The sequence below is a fragment of the Dermochelys coriacea genome, chromosome 6 (assembly GCF_009764565.3).
Source record: "Dermochelys coriacea isolate rDerCor1 chromosome 6, rDerCor1.pri.v4, whole genome shotgun sequence".
Lineage (NCBI taxonomy): Eukaryota > Metazoa > Chordata > Testudines > Dermochelyidae > Dermochelys > Dermochelys coriacea.
Window position 1 is genome coordinate 26235221 of NC_050073.1, and position 17051 is coordinate 26252271.

General features: G+C 37.7%; 1 protein-coding gene across 32 annotated transcripts in view; it reads left to right on the plus strand.

Moving 5' to 3' along the window:
- SOX6 (SRY-box transcription factor 6) overlaps positions 1-17051 on the plus strand; it is a 450079-nt gene that overhangs the window by 335476 nt on the left and 97552 nt on the right. For 28 of the 32 annotated variants that reach the window (XM_043516939.1, XM_043516934.1, XM_043516913.1 and 25 more), the window contains 2 exons: positions 205-328; positions 9127-9206. In XM_043516939.1, the coding sequence (XP_043372874.1) occupies positions 205-328; positions 9127-9206 (204 nt within the window). The remainder of the gene's footprint in view (positions 1-204; positions 329-9126; positions 9207-17051) is intronic. The other 4 variants (XM_043516928.1, XM_043516921.1, XM_043516927.1 and 1 more) reach the window with 1 other exon arrangement.

Below are 17051 nucleotides of genomic sequence, written 5' to 3' on the forward strand. Positions count from 1 at the left end.
TTTCACAGAGACTGTTGTGCTTTTGACACTGAGGGAAAACAATGTTGGGGTTGGGGGGCTTTGATGTGATGTGAAATTGGTGAGGATTACATTAAGGAGAAGGTTCTGTGGGGCTGTGTGAACACAGGTACACTATCAGTGCTGGAGAAATACCTGTCAAGATAAATTTGTGCTCTTTCTGATCAGAGGCTTTCTTTTGTTTAGCAGGTTCAGGGCCACATGCCTCCGCTCATGATCCCAATTTTTCCACACGACCAGCGGACACTGGCAGCGGCTGCTGCAGCTCAGCAGGGATTCCTCTTCCCCCCAGGAATAACTTACAAGCCAGGTAAGCTGACCGGGATATGAAGCTATTTAACAGGTTCAGATATTTACTGAGACTTCTCTTATGACCTGTCTGATACAGATGATGTTACACAAAAGGACGGGCTGCTTGAAAATAATATGAAGTTTTGAAAGTCTAGCTGAAAATATGTTCCGAGTTTAAAGGGGATAATTGGAAGATTGGTTACTGAGCCCCATATTAATTTCACTTCTATAGCCCACAAAATCAACTGCTCTGAATTTATTGACCCACTTGCCTACCAATTTGCATTTGGCATACCCTGATTCTTAATACTTCTTTTATTGCATGTCTTATCTGCAACATGTATACATACTTGTCTTTTATGCAAAAATTCTTACCCTTAATTAGCAATAAAAGAAAAAGGCAGGTATAATTTAATTAGCATGCTTCTAACGGGCAACTTTCTGTTTAATTTCAGTCTGAATAATAAAGGTTTCAGTATCATTCAGACTTGTAACAGGTCACATAACCTTTGCAGTGAAATATGTTTTGAGATGATTTAGCAAATGTTATGATTTCTTTCTTTATTCCTCTGAGTTTACTGGACTCCTGGGGAATTCAATTAGGGATATAATGGTTTGAAGCTACTTTCAGAGCCTTCTTGTAAACAGGGTTTTAAATGTTTAAAGACATGTTGCCAAAGGAATTCAATGTAAGAAGATAGTTAAGTAAATAAAAGACAACCTTATTTTCATTTGTACATTCTTTGTAAGTGACCTCAGCCCAGAAGCAGCAACCTTATTTTGCTCATTAATAATATTCCCTGCTAAGCTCTTTTTAGCATATTAACCTGATGAATATTAACCACAAAATCTGAGTATAACACTTTCTTTGGATTTTAAATGTGAAATTTCAAAGTAAAGGATTGATCCAGCTCCGACTAAAGTCAATGGGATTTTTGCAGTTGACTTCAGCAGGAACAGGTCCAAATCCAAAGTAAAATATAAGATGTGAACAACCTATTAAATAAAAGTAAGATTTAGCCTAAAATCTCTTCAAGCAAATTTGCTTAAATGTTGTATGAAATGGTGCCAAATTGGATTTCAGCAAGCATTTCCATTTGCCCCATTTCATTTTGTGTCTTTATTCTGGGTGAAGGAGGATCATTCCTCTTTGGAAACAAAAAGTCTCTTTCTGATAATTATCTTACTTCTATACTCACTTTTTCAGCCTCAAAAATCCCAAAACACTTTACAAATTTAGCAAACTGATGCACAACCTATGCAGGGAGAAGAGTTCATCCACCTCTGAAATTCAGCCATCGCTGGCATGTAACTGTTTAACTGCCCACAGCAACATTTCACAACAGTTTGGGATAGAAAATGAAGATTATCTTTTCCAGCTGAAGTCTGTGGCATGCATAGAGAGGCAGAATATAATTATCAAACTTCGAATTTGTCCAGGACACCAGGGTTAACACCCTTACTCTTATACACCCTCATTCAGAAAAGCACCAAAGCACTTGCTTTAATCCGATTGATTTTATTTTTCCTGATTAGAGAGGCTTTCCTGAATTGGGGATTTAATGGCCACTAATGATCAGGACCCGGACTTTACGTCTCGTCTCAAAGACGACACCTCCACTAGTGTCTTTTCAGGCTGTGTAAGTGAATTGGGTCAGTACTGACTCAAAAGGAAGAGTGCCACCTATTTATCACCAACACCTTTTCCTGCAGCATGTAGGTTTCTTTAGAATTCCCCCAGGCCTCACTGCTTTGCTTTTGTCCTCTCAACTCACAACACAAGGGGATATGGCTTCAGGCTATTTTATTACTCTTGTGAACAAAGAAAAAATGTGTATAACAAATATTAAAATATTCAAATAACTGACTAAAATGGAGGCCTGGATGTCTCAGGACTTTGCTAATGGGATATAAAACTATTCACTAGTAGGTTACTGGTTTGAATCCAGCTCAGCTTGGTAGAAACCAGAAGTCACTATGATCTGACACTGTTCAGTGGCTTGTGTGAAACGAACATGTTTATATTTTAATGTATTTATGAAGTTCTCTGGCACGTATTGCTAAAGTAGCTGGCTGTGTTAGTTCAGTTTCTGTTGGACAGCTCTCATCATTAAAAAAAATCACCATAATTGGTATTGATTAGCACCACCCTCTGCCCCCTTTTTGGCAATCTCAGTAGAGAGGTTTAGGAAATAATGAAAATGGAGACAAAACTACACTATCTTTCTTCACTATCTTTCTTAGAGGTTGTTCCTCTAGGTCAGGACTGAGGGACTTTGTGGGAATTTGCACTGCTGCTATTTGTGCTTTCATCTCCAGGACTATAAGTCTAATTTGAGCACCAAACTCACTTATATTTTTAAAGGAAGTTTAAGAAAAGAAACAGACAACCCTTTAAACATTAAAATTTTTCTTCCCAGTTGCTTGTTCACTTTCTTTTTAATTTCCACCTTTTTCATTTAGGCAGTGCTAATTCTCCTTTTCATTTGGAAAGCACAGAGGGACAGATTTTGAAAAGTTTTCAGCTCCCAGCTGCTTCCACTTGTAACAACAGGAGCTACTGAGTGCGGAGCACTTTTGAAAATCTGGCTATTTTGTTTAGTTGCTTAAGGAAGGGTGTGGTCTTTTGTGAATTTGGCCGCAAATTCCGAACTATCTTAATCAAAAAAATAGCTATTCTTATAAAAAGACTGCGCCAGATCAAGTCATTTCATGGAAAAACCCAAAGGAGAGAGCAAAGCTCTGTGTGATTCCCCTTGTGAAGCCTTGCTCTTGGAAAGGTTGAGGAAGGCCTTGCAAAATGTACAGGCTACAGTTCTTACCAAAATCTGCTGGGAAAAGAACTCCCTTCTGCATGCAGCCAGGAGTCACGGTGGATGGGTGCATGGCCCTTCTCTCCAAAGACTGGAGTTCCAGGAGATGAACCAGGCCAATGTTAGCAAACTCACATCAAAAATAATAAATACATAGGGGAAAAAATGAAGTCCCATGCTCCTTTATGTAGCTCAAAGTGGTATAATGTAATTTTCTGGCTTGGTAAGTACTAATTGAGAAATCAGAGCTGCATAGATCACTTAATTAATTTTTCATACATATTTTTTTCAGTATTTATACTGTATATGGGATTAATTAAAACTTGGGGGCGCTGTGCAACTAAAATTGTTGTGACAACTGACCTGCAGGCACTTGATGAGCCTACTACAGTACATGGTTATGGAGGTTGCACCATATTCCAGTGGGATGCTTAGAGTGGCAGCTTTTAGAAAGCCAATATTTGCCAAGAGACTCCACACAGTTATTTTGCACTGGTTATTTTGCATTCTAATTACAGTGGAAAAACTGTGCTATCAGCAGATGGGCAAATGCTGACCTTTTAATGGTAAGCACTGTACTTACCGTTTGGCATTGATCAACAATGTAGGTGCTGAACTTCTACAGCCATTCAATTCTCCCCCTTCTTCCAGCACAGAATAAGAGATTGAATTTAGCTTGACTGTTACATGTATTCAGGCTTATAGGAATGTTATCAGGTTGGAGCATCATTGAACATGGTCACTAAGACCCTTGCAATGCACTATCCTGAGGTATGAGTTATTTCCTATCCACTGATTTGGGCAGTGTGTAAGAGATTTCTTCCCCTTGCACTGAGTCAAGGTATTACCTCCTGTGCGTTTCATGACCCTTGTGAGAGAGCGGGAAAGGAGGATAAGGAAAGACAAAGAATATGGATTAACTGTAGACAGGAGTCAGGCCATTCTGTAAGCAGCTATGCTCCTTCTTTCTGTTTATGGCTGAGTGGGAGCTGACCTGCTTTGGGAATACATTAGCTGTCTATACTACCATTTTTTGCAATCTACGTAGCTTAGAAGGCCAGGGATAATTTCTGCTAGATAGAGACTTCTGACAATCATGTGTTGCAACAGTTCTTTTTCAGATGTATGAGGTGTAATGAGATAGACTAGTAAAGTTAGGAACTTCGGGTAGTTTAGGGTTTATCTAAATTAAGGGATGTAGATTGTGAAACCTGATTTTGCATTTGTTTGACTAACGTGCTGTCGAGTATTTCAAAGCAATTACTCATACCTTGTGCATAAAGTTTATACAAACTGTGATTAGAAATATTGAGAAATGACTTCTATCTGCCTAACTGGAGCACTTTGCTGTTCATTACGTTTGCAATACAGAGAAATGTAAAAATAGGAATTGTTATTCCTGGCCACTGTGAGTAGCAAAAACATCTTTGGGCTGATTCTCCTCTGTTACAATGGGGCAAATCAGGAATAACTGTTGAAATCAGTGGAAATACATTGGTGTAAAGCCGATGAAAGTGAAGGGAGATTCAGACCTATAGTTATCAGACTGAACTTCAGACAGTTCCCACAACATTTAAAGTTTGTTGGAAACACATGATAACTTCCTCAAATTACATGCCTAGCTAATCTGAATGACTGGCATCTTGATATCTTTGATTGATACCCTTTGTTTCTGTTTCCAGTTGTTGGAGACGTCCTTTCATAAAATGTTAACAGTAGTTTGAAATGTTAAAACGGTGTGTGTATTCTCAATGAGCCACTCTTATTGTTGGCATCCAATCATTGCACCCTTCTACTTAGTGAAATGGCTGGACATCTTTGAGTGGCAGAGGTGCTTAAAACAAACCTATGAGAGTCTTGTTCCTAGTGGAAATTCCATAAGACTCTATTAAAATTCTTCAAACGATTCCTACTGGCTTCTCCTGGTTGGAACCATGAATCAGTAGCCTCAGGAATCACTATACCAATACATATGTTGCTCAGTCTAAAACCTAACTTAACAGTAGTAGCCGGATTAACAGTTTCACCTGCGAGTTCTACTTTTTTACCATAGGCAAATGCTTGTCAGAGTCTTGTTCCTAGTGGAAATTCCATAAGACTCTATTAAAATTCTTCAAACGATTCCTACTGGCTTCTCCTGGTTGGAACCATGAATCAGTAGCCTCAGGAATCACTATACCAATACATATGTTGCTCAGTCTAAAACCTAACTTAACAGTAGTAGCCGGATTAACAGTTTCACCTGCGAGTTCTACTTTTTTACCATAGGCAAATGCTTGTCACTGCAACTGCATTTACTGAGGAGACAAGATCCCAATATGACACTGCCTTGGTGATACCTGACCCAAACAGTAGCACAACTGTTGCCATTTTATGGATTAGACTCTCCATAGGATCTCCACAGCCTATTGTCTTTATTAACAGTTTGACTAATCCTAATGTCCTTACATAAACAAAACTCCCATCTTATGCAAAGACTGTAGGATTGGGCATCAGCTTTGTAACATTGATGCAAAATAGCAACAGTGTGATGGAATGAGTAGATGTAGCTGCAAACTCTCTCCAGACTCTTTATTACCACTGGAAAATGCACAAATGTCAGTTTCCAACCCCATATCAGATGTCTGTAGAATTTCAAGGAAATTTACCAAAATGAGTAAATATCTGGCATATCTTGCTAGATGGAGTGGACCCATATGTCTTTCAAAATGTGTTAAAAACAAAGAAAAGTGGCAAAACCGAGGAGAAAATGAATCTAACAGACTTGTCCATTCTGGGTTTCCTGCCTCAGAGGCCACCAAACCTTGATCTGAAAAGCAAGTCCTCTCCTCTTGTGAATACGATCAATTGAGTTTCATTGCTGAATCCAAGAAAAACTAAGTAAGAGATATTTAGTTGTTCTAGCTGCAGAACAATGTGGTACAACTGTGTGCTGCCTTTATTCAGTTAGAAATGTTGCCCAATCTGACAGTGAAACAAAAGTCGGCAAAGTTTTGTATGGCTTGTAAACACCAACTTATATATAAACAATAGCAGCCAAACATAAATAGACAATCAACAAAGCAGGAAGATTGAAGAGATCAGTTTGTAAAATGAGAAAGATTGTTCAGATTTTCTTCTTCAGGCATTCTTCTCACTCCCTGGTTATCAAAGGCCAGTAGACACCGGTACCTCAAGCAGACCTGTTTCAACATGTTGTGTCTTCCTTTCGACAAAGTATGGGTCCTCACGCAAGCATTCCAAATCCAGAAACAAATTTGAAAAAAATTGCTACAACATGTTGACTGATTTCTTGCCAACACAGCTACCAAGAAGCTTCTTGATCCATTCTTGCATGGAGAAAATTAGAGGGGGAAAATATGTATCTTCTGTAATTAAAAATTAAAACCAGTCCATGCCCTGAGTGCTTGCTTTCCTTGAGGTGCGGGGGAGGGAAAGTACCTTTGTTCTGCTTTTACAACTGGGTGTCAGCAAAGCATTACCTAGCTCTAGAGGTATTAAGTTTTGTTCTCAGAATAATGATACTACAGTATACCCGGATTTAACCATGCACGGATTACTTTAAAATGCTCAAATTTGAACCAAAAAAAGAGACAACACTGTGGTTTTTTTTAAAAAAATCATAAATATGAATTCATATTTTTTCATCAAGAAAAGGGAAAAACTGTTTGTAGCAGCAGGTGAGCCAGGGTGTGGTAGAGAAACTAATAAATTAACAGTGTGAGTGTGTGTGTGTGTGTGTGTGTGTGTGTATATATTCTAGCTATTTCAAACCATAGAAGCATGACAGCTGTGAAAAAGGAGTGCCGCAGGGAATTCTTTTAGAGTTTGATTTTTTTTAAAATATGTTTGACGTGGAAAATGTTTTAATACAAATAAAGCAACTGGTATTGAATTTAAAAAGTGGAGGGAGGGGGAGAGAGATTACTGTGTGGAACGGGAATGAATAATTCATGATATTTAAAGAAAGAATGCCTCCAAAATATTCTGCAAGGCAGTCCATGCTGATAGCTTGAATGGTTATTTTTCCCCCATTTAAAGCATCATTAATTCAACATCTTTGTGGATTTTTTTAAATCTGGTAAGATATTTACCAAAGAAACATTATTTAACTTAGATTAGGATATTCTTTATTCAGATAGTTTAGTTTAGATATCAAGGAGATAGGCAGAATTATTTAAACATAAAGAGACAGTCTTGTACTATCAGAAAATAATTTAGTTGTTGTTTAAAAAAAACACTGAAAACTAAAATCAACCTCATGGAAAGGGGAAAAATAAGATCAGATATTTTGAACATTACTCCATAGGATACCAGCACAATATAGTGTTAGTGAATGCATTGTAGCAGAGCTCCATATGCAATCAGAAGCCAATTGTTACTGGACTGTGTACAAGCACATACTGTGCTCAATGGTCTGATGAGGTATTATGGATATGATGCAAAGAGACCTTGTGGATTACAAACTCACAATTTGTTAAAAAGTGAAAACAACTTAACATTTACACTGAGCTGGCTGAGTACAGTAGCACTTCAGGTGGTAAACAATTCCAACGAATCCAATGACTTTGTGACGGCTTCAGGTATTAATGTATATTTGAAAAAAAAAACAGCCCTTGGAATTTCCTCACTATATTATTCTGGATGCCTTTACTTTGTGTCTTCATTATTATATTCTACTTTCAATGTAAAAAAAAAGTTGAAAATAATTTGATTATTATAAATATAAAAAATGTTCAGAGGAGCAGCCTATTAAAATATAGCCTAGAGAGAGTACATAACACTGACTTTAAATAAGGAGCCAGAGCCAAAGTGATACTCCATTAAATCATGGTTATAGTGTAATTTATCCATCACTGTATTAATTTTTTTGTACAGGTTCCACTGCTAAACTATTTTCTTTGCCAGCATTCCTTCATCCTTTACATTGACTAATCATGGTTTCAGAGTAGCAGCTGTGTTAGTCTGTATCCACAAAAAGAAAAGGAGGACTTGTGGCACCTTAGAGACTAAGAAATTTAACTAAGCGTGTTAATGTTACTATATGATAGGGATCATTGCAGTGGCTTGAAGTGGGAATTCCTATAGACTGTTACGATACGCAAAGTTGCAGCGCTCATTTCAGATAGACAACGTATCTTATTTTTCAGCATATTAGTCATAATTGAAATGCGCAATTATTTAAGTTATCTAAGGATGCTGAGTTCCTTAAGCTCTCAGAAATGGAGGGTAATCAGCACCTCCCTGTGTTGAGATCTAAAATGCTATGTAGAAATTAAGTTTTTGTGCTGTTCACATGCTGTGAAGTTTTCATATAATCTTTTCAGGAAAAATCTGCTATGATTAAAATACCTTTCATATGGGCATCTCAAAGCACTTTACCAATATCAGTTAATCCTCACAGCAGCCCTTTGAAATGAGGAGGTATTGCCATCCTCATTTTAGAGATGAGAAAAATTAAGTCACAGAGAAGTTCCAGAACTTGTCACACAATGAGTAAATGACAGAGCGGGGAACAGAACACAAAAACTGTAAGGCCTGATCCCCAGAGGTTCTGAACAACTGCATCTGCTATTATCTTTAGAGGGTACTCAGTAGGTCTCAGGATTGGGTCCTATCTCCAAGATCTAGACCATATTATATATTTCAATCAGTATTTTTGAAAGTTATTCAACTTTATCATAAGTACTGATATGTTTTATGATAGGTAAGAGAGTGTACATGCTTGAATTGCACATTTACTCCTTTAATAAAAATCACGAGCATCACATTTATGTTTTGCCAGTTTGCCTACCAGCTATCTGGTAACAAAAAGTTCCAAGGTAGCACTGCAAGTCTGTGCCCAGCTAAACCTTTTGTTTTTGCAGATGTTTGGGCTTAGAGGAGTGTTGTAGAGCTTAGAGCAGTGTTGTGGAGCACAGGCAATGCTAGGTCCATGTTTGCACTTGCCTGCTGCTATTCTCTGCTCATTGTCTAAACCTGTATGCATTGTTCTCCTCGACAGGTGATAACTACCCTGTGCAGTTCATTCCATCAACAATGGCAGCTGCTGCTGCTTCTGGACTCAGCCCTTTACAGCTCCAGGTATGTGCCAGAACAAAAAAATGTGGGACAGAAGCCAACACTTTAGAGGAAAACTGCTAACCACTAACCAGCTGTATGCTAAATAATAGTCTGAATGTTAAATAATTTTTTAAGCATAGCCCAGAAGAATTAACACCTTATATACTTACCATACTGAAAATATAACGGCATGCTGTGAAAGAAAGACAACATTATGACTTTGTACTGTGTATTTTATAGCAACTGAATGAATAATTTTTTTTAATTATATGACCAGTTGTCAGGAGATATGTTCAGAGATCTTTTCAAACTTTATTTTCCTCTGACTCTCTCCCCCTAAGTGCGCTACATGAGCTATAGCTGGGGCATTGTGTATGTCAGAAAAATATGCTTTGTTGTTTCTTTTTACTTTTTCTTTCAGTTGCTTTTTCTCTCAAACAGTGACAACTGTTTCATAAATTGCTAACTCTCAGCTTCTGTATTTATGTAATCTCAACCTTTCCATGCCTTAAGCTGCTCAGATGCCAGGGGCAGTGAGGGTTCTGGGTTTGGTCCCTGCCTAGGTCATTTATTTGTTTTCACCATATATGGAACTAAATGTCATGCGAAAATGATTTGCACACCAAATTATTAGCCTTTAAAAACAGGAACAAAGAGAACCCAGGCAATTATTGATCAGTCAGCCTAACTTGGATACCTGGAAAGATACTGTAACAATTTATTAAATAATTCACCTAAGAGTATGATCATTTGATAAATGATCGCCAACATGGATTTGTCAAGAACAAGTCATGCTGAATCAACCCAAAAGGATAGAGAGGAAGTGGTAGACATGATTTATCTTGATCTTAAGACAGTTTTTGACACAATTCCACATGGCATTCTTATAAGCAAACTTGGGAAATGTGGTGTAGATGAAACCACTGTAAAGGGGTGTACAGCTGTTTGAGAAACTCATCTCAAAGAGTAGTTATCAATGGTTCACTGTCAAATTGGGAGGATATATCTAGTAGTGTCATACAGGGTCCTGGCTTGGTACTATTCAATATTTTCACAAATGACTTTGAAAATGGAGAGTATGTTTATAAAATTTAGGTTTCAGAGTAGCAGCCATGTTAGTCTGTATTTGCAAAAAGAAAAGGAGTATTTGTGGCAGCTTAGAGACTAACAAATTTATTTGAGCACAAGCTTTCGTGAGCTACAGCTCACTTCATCGGAAGCATTCAGGGGAAAATACAATGGGAAGATTTATATACACACACAGAGAACATGAAACAATGGGTTTTATCATACACATTGTAAGGAGAGTGATCACTTAAGATGAGCTATTACCAGCAGGAAGGGGGGAGGGGAGAAGGAAGAAAATCTTTTGTGGTGATAATCAAGGTGGGCTATTTCCAGCAGTTGACAAGAACGTCTGAAGAACAGTGGGGGGAGGGGGGAAAATAACATGGGGAAACAAATCAGATGTCAAGAATTATAACATTTAAAAAACAGTCGGAGAACACTTCAGTCTCTCTGGTCACTCGATTACAGACCAGAGAGTGGCTATTCTTCAACAAAAAAAACTTCTAAAAGAGACTCCAATGAGAGACTGCTGAATTGGAATTAATTTGCAAACTGCATACAATTAACTTAGGCTTGAATAGAGACTGGGAGTGGATGGGTCATTACACAAAGTAAAACTATTTCCCCCTGTTATTTCTCCCCCCCACCCCAGCCCCCACTGTTCCTCAGACATTCTTGTCAACTGCTGGAAATGGCCCACCTTGATTATCACCACAAAAGGTTTTCTTCCTCCCCCCCCCCACCCTTCCTGCTGGTAATAGCTCATCTTAAGTGATCACTCTCCTTACAGTGTGTATGATAAAACCCATTGTTTCATGTTCTCTTTGTGTGTATATAAATCTCCCCACTGTATTTTCCACTGAATGCTTCCGATGAAGTGAGCTGTAGCTCACGAAAGCTTATGCTCAAATAAATTTGTTAGTCTCTAAGGTGCCACAAGTACTCCTTTCCTTTTTATAAACTTAGCAGATGACACCAAACTGAGAGGGGTTGCTACATTTTGGGGAACAGGATTAGAATTCAAAAGGACCTTGATAAATTGGAGAATTGGTCTGAAATCACGAAGGCAACATTCAGTAAAGACAAGGACTGTATTAGGAAGAAAAAATCCAATGCAAGTACAAAATGTAGAATAACTGGTGTTTGGTGCAAGGAGAGTTTGTGTGAAACAAGTGCTTTTATTTTTAATTTTACATTCACAAACTAGAGCTCCTAGACACAGCAGGTAGCTCTCTGTTCTGACCAGCATTCAGAGCACTTCACTGCTATAAATGTAAACTTTTGCACTCTCCAGCCACATCACATAATAATAGCAGCTACTTCACACAGAAGGTCTGTGTTGTAACAATGGATTAATTGATTGCCAATTAATTCAAGGTAATTAAAACATGTGTAAAGGCTAGTGCAGACCCTCCTCATATACTTGTTCCAGATTACATACATTTGTGGCTTATCCTGTTAAAAACTGTAATGAAGACAAGCCCAGTGTCTCACCGTCTACCCCACTATTTATACCTGTGCTAGCTGGGTATGCAGGTCTGAACTCTACACGCCACCACAAGTGCCCCACCTTTAGGGGCACAAGAGATCTCTCAGGTAACTAGGACCAATCCCATGGGCCAGACGTACACTAGCAAAAAAGGTTCACCCTGAACAGCTATAGTGAAGTAAAGCTACACCTTGCCCTGTATACACTACGTGTTTACAACCTTAGCTATCTCATTGTAAAATAAAATAAAAAAAATAAAAAACTCTTTAAAACTCAAGTGTAGATGTAGCTATGGAGAGTTCTGAATATCATGACGGAGACTTGGGACTGGAGGGTATTCAGTGGGGAGTCAGTACAGCAAGCAGAGCGCTGGACTGATGTGTTCATGGCAATCTGTGTTGCACCATTTCAAGGTGTTTATGTTCACCTTTTCAGCTTCAAGCATATGTAAGTGAATCCACCCAAATCTGCCTTCTGCTGGGTAGTTTGCAAATACAGTACCACATACACATGTGGAAGGTATGCATAGTGGTTGTGTACCATTGCTGGTGAATCTGTACTACACATGCCTGTTGCTCTAATTAGTGAGAGTGATGAAACTTGCAAATCATTTCTCCTCACTGCTTCTTTTTATATCCTTATCTGTCATCCCTCTTCTTTCTTGCCACCTTGATTTTTTCTTCCTACTTTTTAGAAGTTTGCACTCATTTAATCAAAATCTCCTGTAGGCTCATGTGCAAGCTTTCACAGCAGTCCTGGCAGTCCTATTACTAGGGAATCTTGCATCAGCTTAGTTGACACACGACTCAGCTGTCCCAGCAGACCTGACTGTATTAAATCTTGTGCAAAGTCCCCCCAAAAAGAGGAAAAATGTTACAGCATGTTTTTATTGTTTAAAAATCTGCTTTCATTTTTGGGTATTTCTACAAAGCAGTTTATATGGTAGAGAAGGAAATGTCGCAACTCTGTCAACAATTTCTGATAAACTGTTGATAGTAATGAAGCATTACAATTATGTTAGCTGGAGTTATTCCTAAACAAAGTGAGCTCCATAAAACCTATGGTTCATAACTTTTTCTCCTAATCTAGTTGTGTAATTTGTCCTTCAAAGTTTATCACTTATAACATTAATGAGCCTTGGCAAGTCTTAACTATGGTTGCAGCTGTGTTCTGGAATCCTGAAGATTTTATAATCAAGTAAAGAGAAAGAGTTTTAAAATTGTAAACAAATACACATTTGTCTATTTCTATTCTTTCTCTTTTATCTTTCTTCCTAATTGCAGACAAAGTAAATGACCTTTTGTTACACCGCTGGGTGCAGATCCGATGCACTGCTGAAGCATTGCACAGTGTGCCTCAGGGGCACAATATTAGTAGAGTGAAGGCCAAAGAATGCTATTTTTAGTTGAACAGTTCAGCAGATGGAGGCATGAATACTCATATATCTGAAGGTTGAGGGGTTTGAACCATTAATTTTGATAATGTATTTAACCCTGGGAACAATCAGAAACTGTAACTCTGAGGTTACAGTGCTTTTGACCTCTAGAGAACAGAGGGCACTCAGTACAGTAAACAATATATTACATTTCTACTTATACCAATTCTCTCACACATATAAATTTCAGAACACAGTTGACATTTGCTTTCCTCAGCTATTTTAGTGCTGGTCCTTAAAGTAAGTCAAGAAGAATGTGCAGGAAAGAGGCCAATGTAATGCGACAGTCATGTAAATATAGACTTTAAATAGCTAAGACATTAAATGTGGCTGTTTATGAAGAAATATTATTCTCTTGAACTAGAGTCTTAGTGACTTATTATTTCAATGAAAAAGTTGTTTTAGTGGACTGCCTCTCTTTCTGGAGTTTCCTCTATATGTTGTAACCTTAAAGCAATTTTTTATTGAGGCTAATGTGGTCAGATGGTCCTTAGCATTGACAGAAGGTGATTTGGTCCCACTCTGTTACCACATCATGTAAAGTGATATACCTGCCTTATGTCTTCTTATTAAATGATGCATGCTCCTCTTCAGCAAATATAGCAGTTAAATATCACACAGCGTAAATATTTCTAATTAAAATATCTCCATGTGTCAGCATATTGGTAATGTATTATTTTAATCCATTTATTTTGTTTATGAAACAGTGACATATGTTTAGATTGTGAAATATATGAGCCTTAAAAATCTCTTTATTGAAGAAAATTAATTCCTACAATGCTGTCTCAGTAATGTGTTCACTCACCCAGTCAGTCACTGGCAGGGCTGCCACTCTTAATGTTGGTTAGACACACTTTAGCAGTTTTATCTGACATAACATTCTCGGATGTAGGCAATAATAATTTTTTCAAATGCAAAAGCCATTGGATTTTCCTTTCTTTTTTAACCCAACGAAGAATGGGAATTGGGTAAACACGAAAGAGATTCAGTGAGACCAATCAAAATTAAAATCAGCTGGTTACCTTTTCAAAGGTAGACACTGTAATTTGTTTGTCAGCAGGTAGGTGTTTGGGTCAGCACTGTGAGTGAATGACTGTCAGCGGGAATTCCTACAAGACAAGTAATTTCACTCAATGTATTACTGACAGATTGCTTACCTCTTCGAATCACTAGAGAAAACAAACTTAATATTGTTACAGGCAGAGTTTCTGTCTTCATTAGCCTCGTAGAATGATTTTATCTAGCACTCAAAGACTACTAGCTCTGGGTGGGCATATTTTAACAGAATGCTTCTTATTATGATACTGTGAGTAGTGGCCTAAATTAAGGGAATGGCATGTGCAAATTTAGGTATGTGGAAATAGTCATTTAAATATTTTTGTTGTGTTATTTTATTTCATAGAAATTGTGGGGTGAAAAGCTCAAAAAGAAAAGAAAGAAAGAAAGAAAGAAAAAGAGGTTTTAATGCAGCTTTGAGAGAGCAAGCAAGCTCTTTAATACAAAAATAAAATTAAAAGCTTGCCAAGCTTGCAACAATTAGATGAATTTAATTAAAATTAAAGGAATATTTATACATGTTCTCTTCTTCTTTCTCAATGGGCTCGTGCGCACGTATGTGTAATATCTCTGTTAACAAGTTTAATTATATCAATGGTAATGAAAGGGTATCAATGAAAACGATGACAGTGAGTTGCTGTTTCACTTTCTCCTTGCACAGTTTGGGGTTTTTTGGGGCTGGCTACTTAATCCCTTGATCCTGCTCCCTATGTTTTCTCTCATTCTTTCTGATCTCCGGCTTTAGTTTCCATCTTTGGTGAGTTTGAATTTCTTTGCACCTTGGCAGTGTAGATTTCATCTCTTTATGAAGAAGAGAGTAGGAGAGGAGAATGAGATGTGGCACATTATTAAGAGACTAAATGACAAATATTTAAATTCACTCATCATCAGGAAGTGCATATGTATAGAGTTTGTATATCAGACTGTTTACTGCAGCTCTTGTTTTAATGTGACTAGGTTGAATGAAAATTCAAACCCATGAGAACATGGAAGATTGAGTGTTTCAATCTGAACAGAAAGTTTATGCAGCCTAACAACTGGCTTCCTCTGACCACAAGCAAAAGTACTTTTAAAAGCTGTTTTTCAGTGGCTATTAAGACATATGCCAGCAGTGTGTATCCACTCCAAAGCCAGTCAGAAGAAGCAAATAAGCTACTGCTACACTGACCAATAGTCCCCTATAGACCAGTGCTATGATATTTCATGAGAGGGCTGGCACATTTTTAAAAACTTTATTTTAATTGTGATGTGTCTTTGGGGAGCGTGCTAGCTATGAAGGCCCACTCAGAGCTGGCAGTTGCATCCCTCAAAGCTTTTTCGACATGTATATGGTATATGCCTTTTGGGAATTGGCTGTGAAGTGTATTTCTGGAAGTTCATTACGTTTCTGACAACCTTATAGCAGACTTTTTAATGTGAACTATAGGTTACAAGCAGAAAAGGATTTTCAGTACGAGGTTGTTCACATATCCAAATGTTTATTGTTTTTAATGTACTTATAGATCCATAAGTATGGAGAACAATGCAACAAAGGCAGTTCTGTATGGAGATAGTAAATACTGTAGGGCACTATACATGTACAGACATTCCACTGCCATATCTCCATCCCCTTGCTAGCTAATTGTTAGAGTAGTAGTAATATGAATAACTCAGTTTCCCTCTGAAGTAAAAGTTATAAGTATGGTGACATCTAGAAGAGGAAGTCATTTAAAAAAATGGAAAAAGACAGAAAAAATTTCTTAAAGTTTCATAGACTGGGAAGTTAACATCATTTGTTTTCTTTGAGTGGTCTTTGAATAAACAAAGGAAGCATTTCCTACAAGTGGTCCAGTTTAGACAAAAACTAAAAGACAATTCATAGCTAAAAGGAGACAAGAAAATATTCTAGAAATCAGTTATCAGGATCACTGGGGCAAGTCCTCTTAAGATGATGAGGTGAATATTTTTGTTCCTCCCATTCTGATGGTCTAAGATGTAGTGTATTTGTTTGGTCAGTAATGTTTTTAGAATCAGCATGGCTGAAAAATTAGATAACCGTATTAACTGTACTAACTCTTGAGTTTATGTCTCACAAGAAGTATTGGAATCATCTGTCCGTTCATAGACTCAGCATGAAGGCTATATAAGCATTCCATACCGGATTCACAGAAGGTATGCATATAACTCAAAACAAAAAAAGTGTGCAGGATGTCAAGGAAAAAACGAGCATGGCTAAGTGGCAACATTCAAAGAGTTATTCAAGACAAAAACTAATCCTGCATAAAACCAAAACCCCAATCCCATGAAACAAATAGAATGGAGCAGAGACTGTGTTACAGGTTATGTAATATGGAAATTAGGAGGGCTAACATGAATTTGAACTACAAATAGGCAGATGTAAAAAGAAATAAAAAAGAAATTATTTAAGATTATTAGAAGCAGGAGTGTGAAATTGGTAGGGCTGTTGGACTTCCTGGGAGTAAAGGGATCGCTTGGGAGTGAATTGGTAGGACTGCTGGAGTTCCTGTGAATAAAGGGATCACTAAAGGAGGATAAAGGTATTGTAGAGAAGCTAAATGATTTGTCCCATACTCTTCAGAATGAAAGGAAGACAAGACATCAAAAATGTGGTTTATGTAGGCCACAACTTTATAAAGTAACACATCTGGGAATTATATTGTAATAACTCATCCAGTGCAGCCCATCCCTTCTTTGTAATCCATTCAACGTGGGGGAGGGATGCGATCAGCCCCCTACTCTGTTGGCTAGGTCTCAGTACCATTGCTGAGACCCCACTGTCTTCCCTTATCTGAGGGCTAAGGGGGAAAGGAAGAGAGGA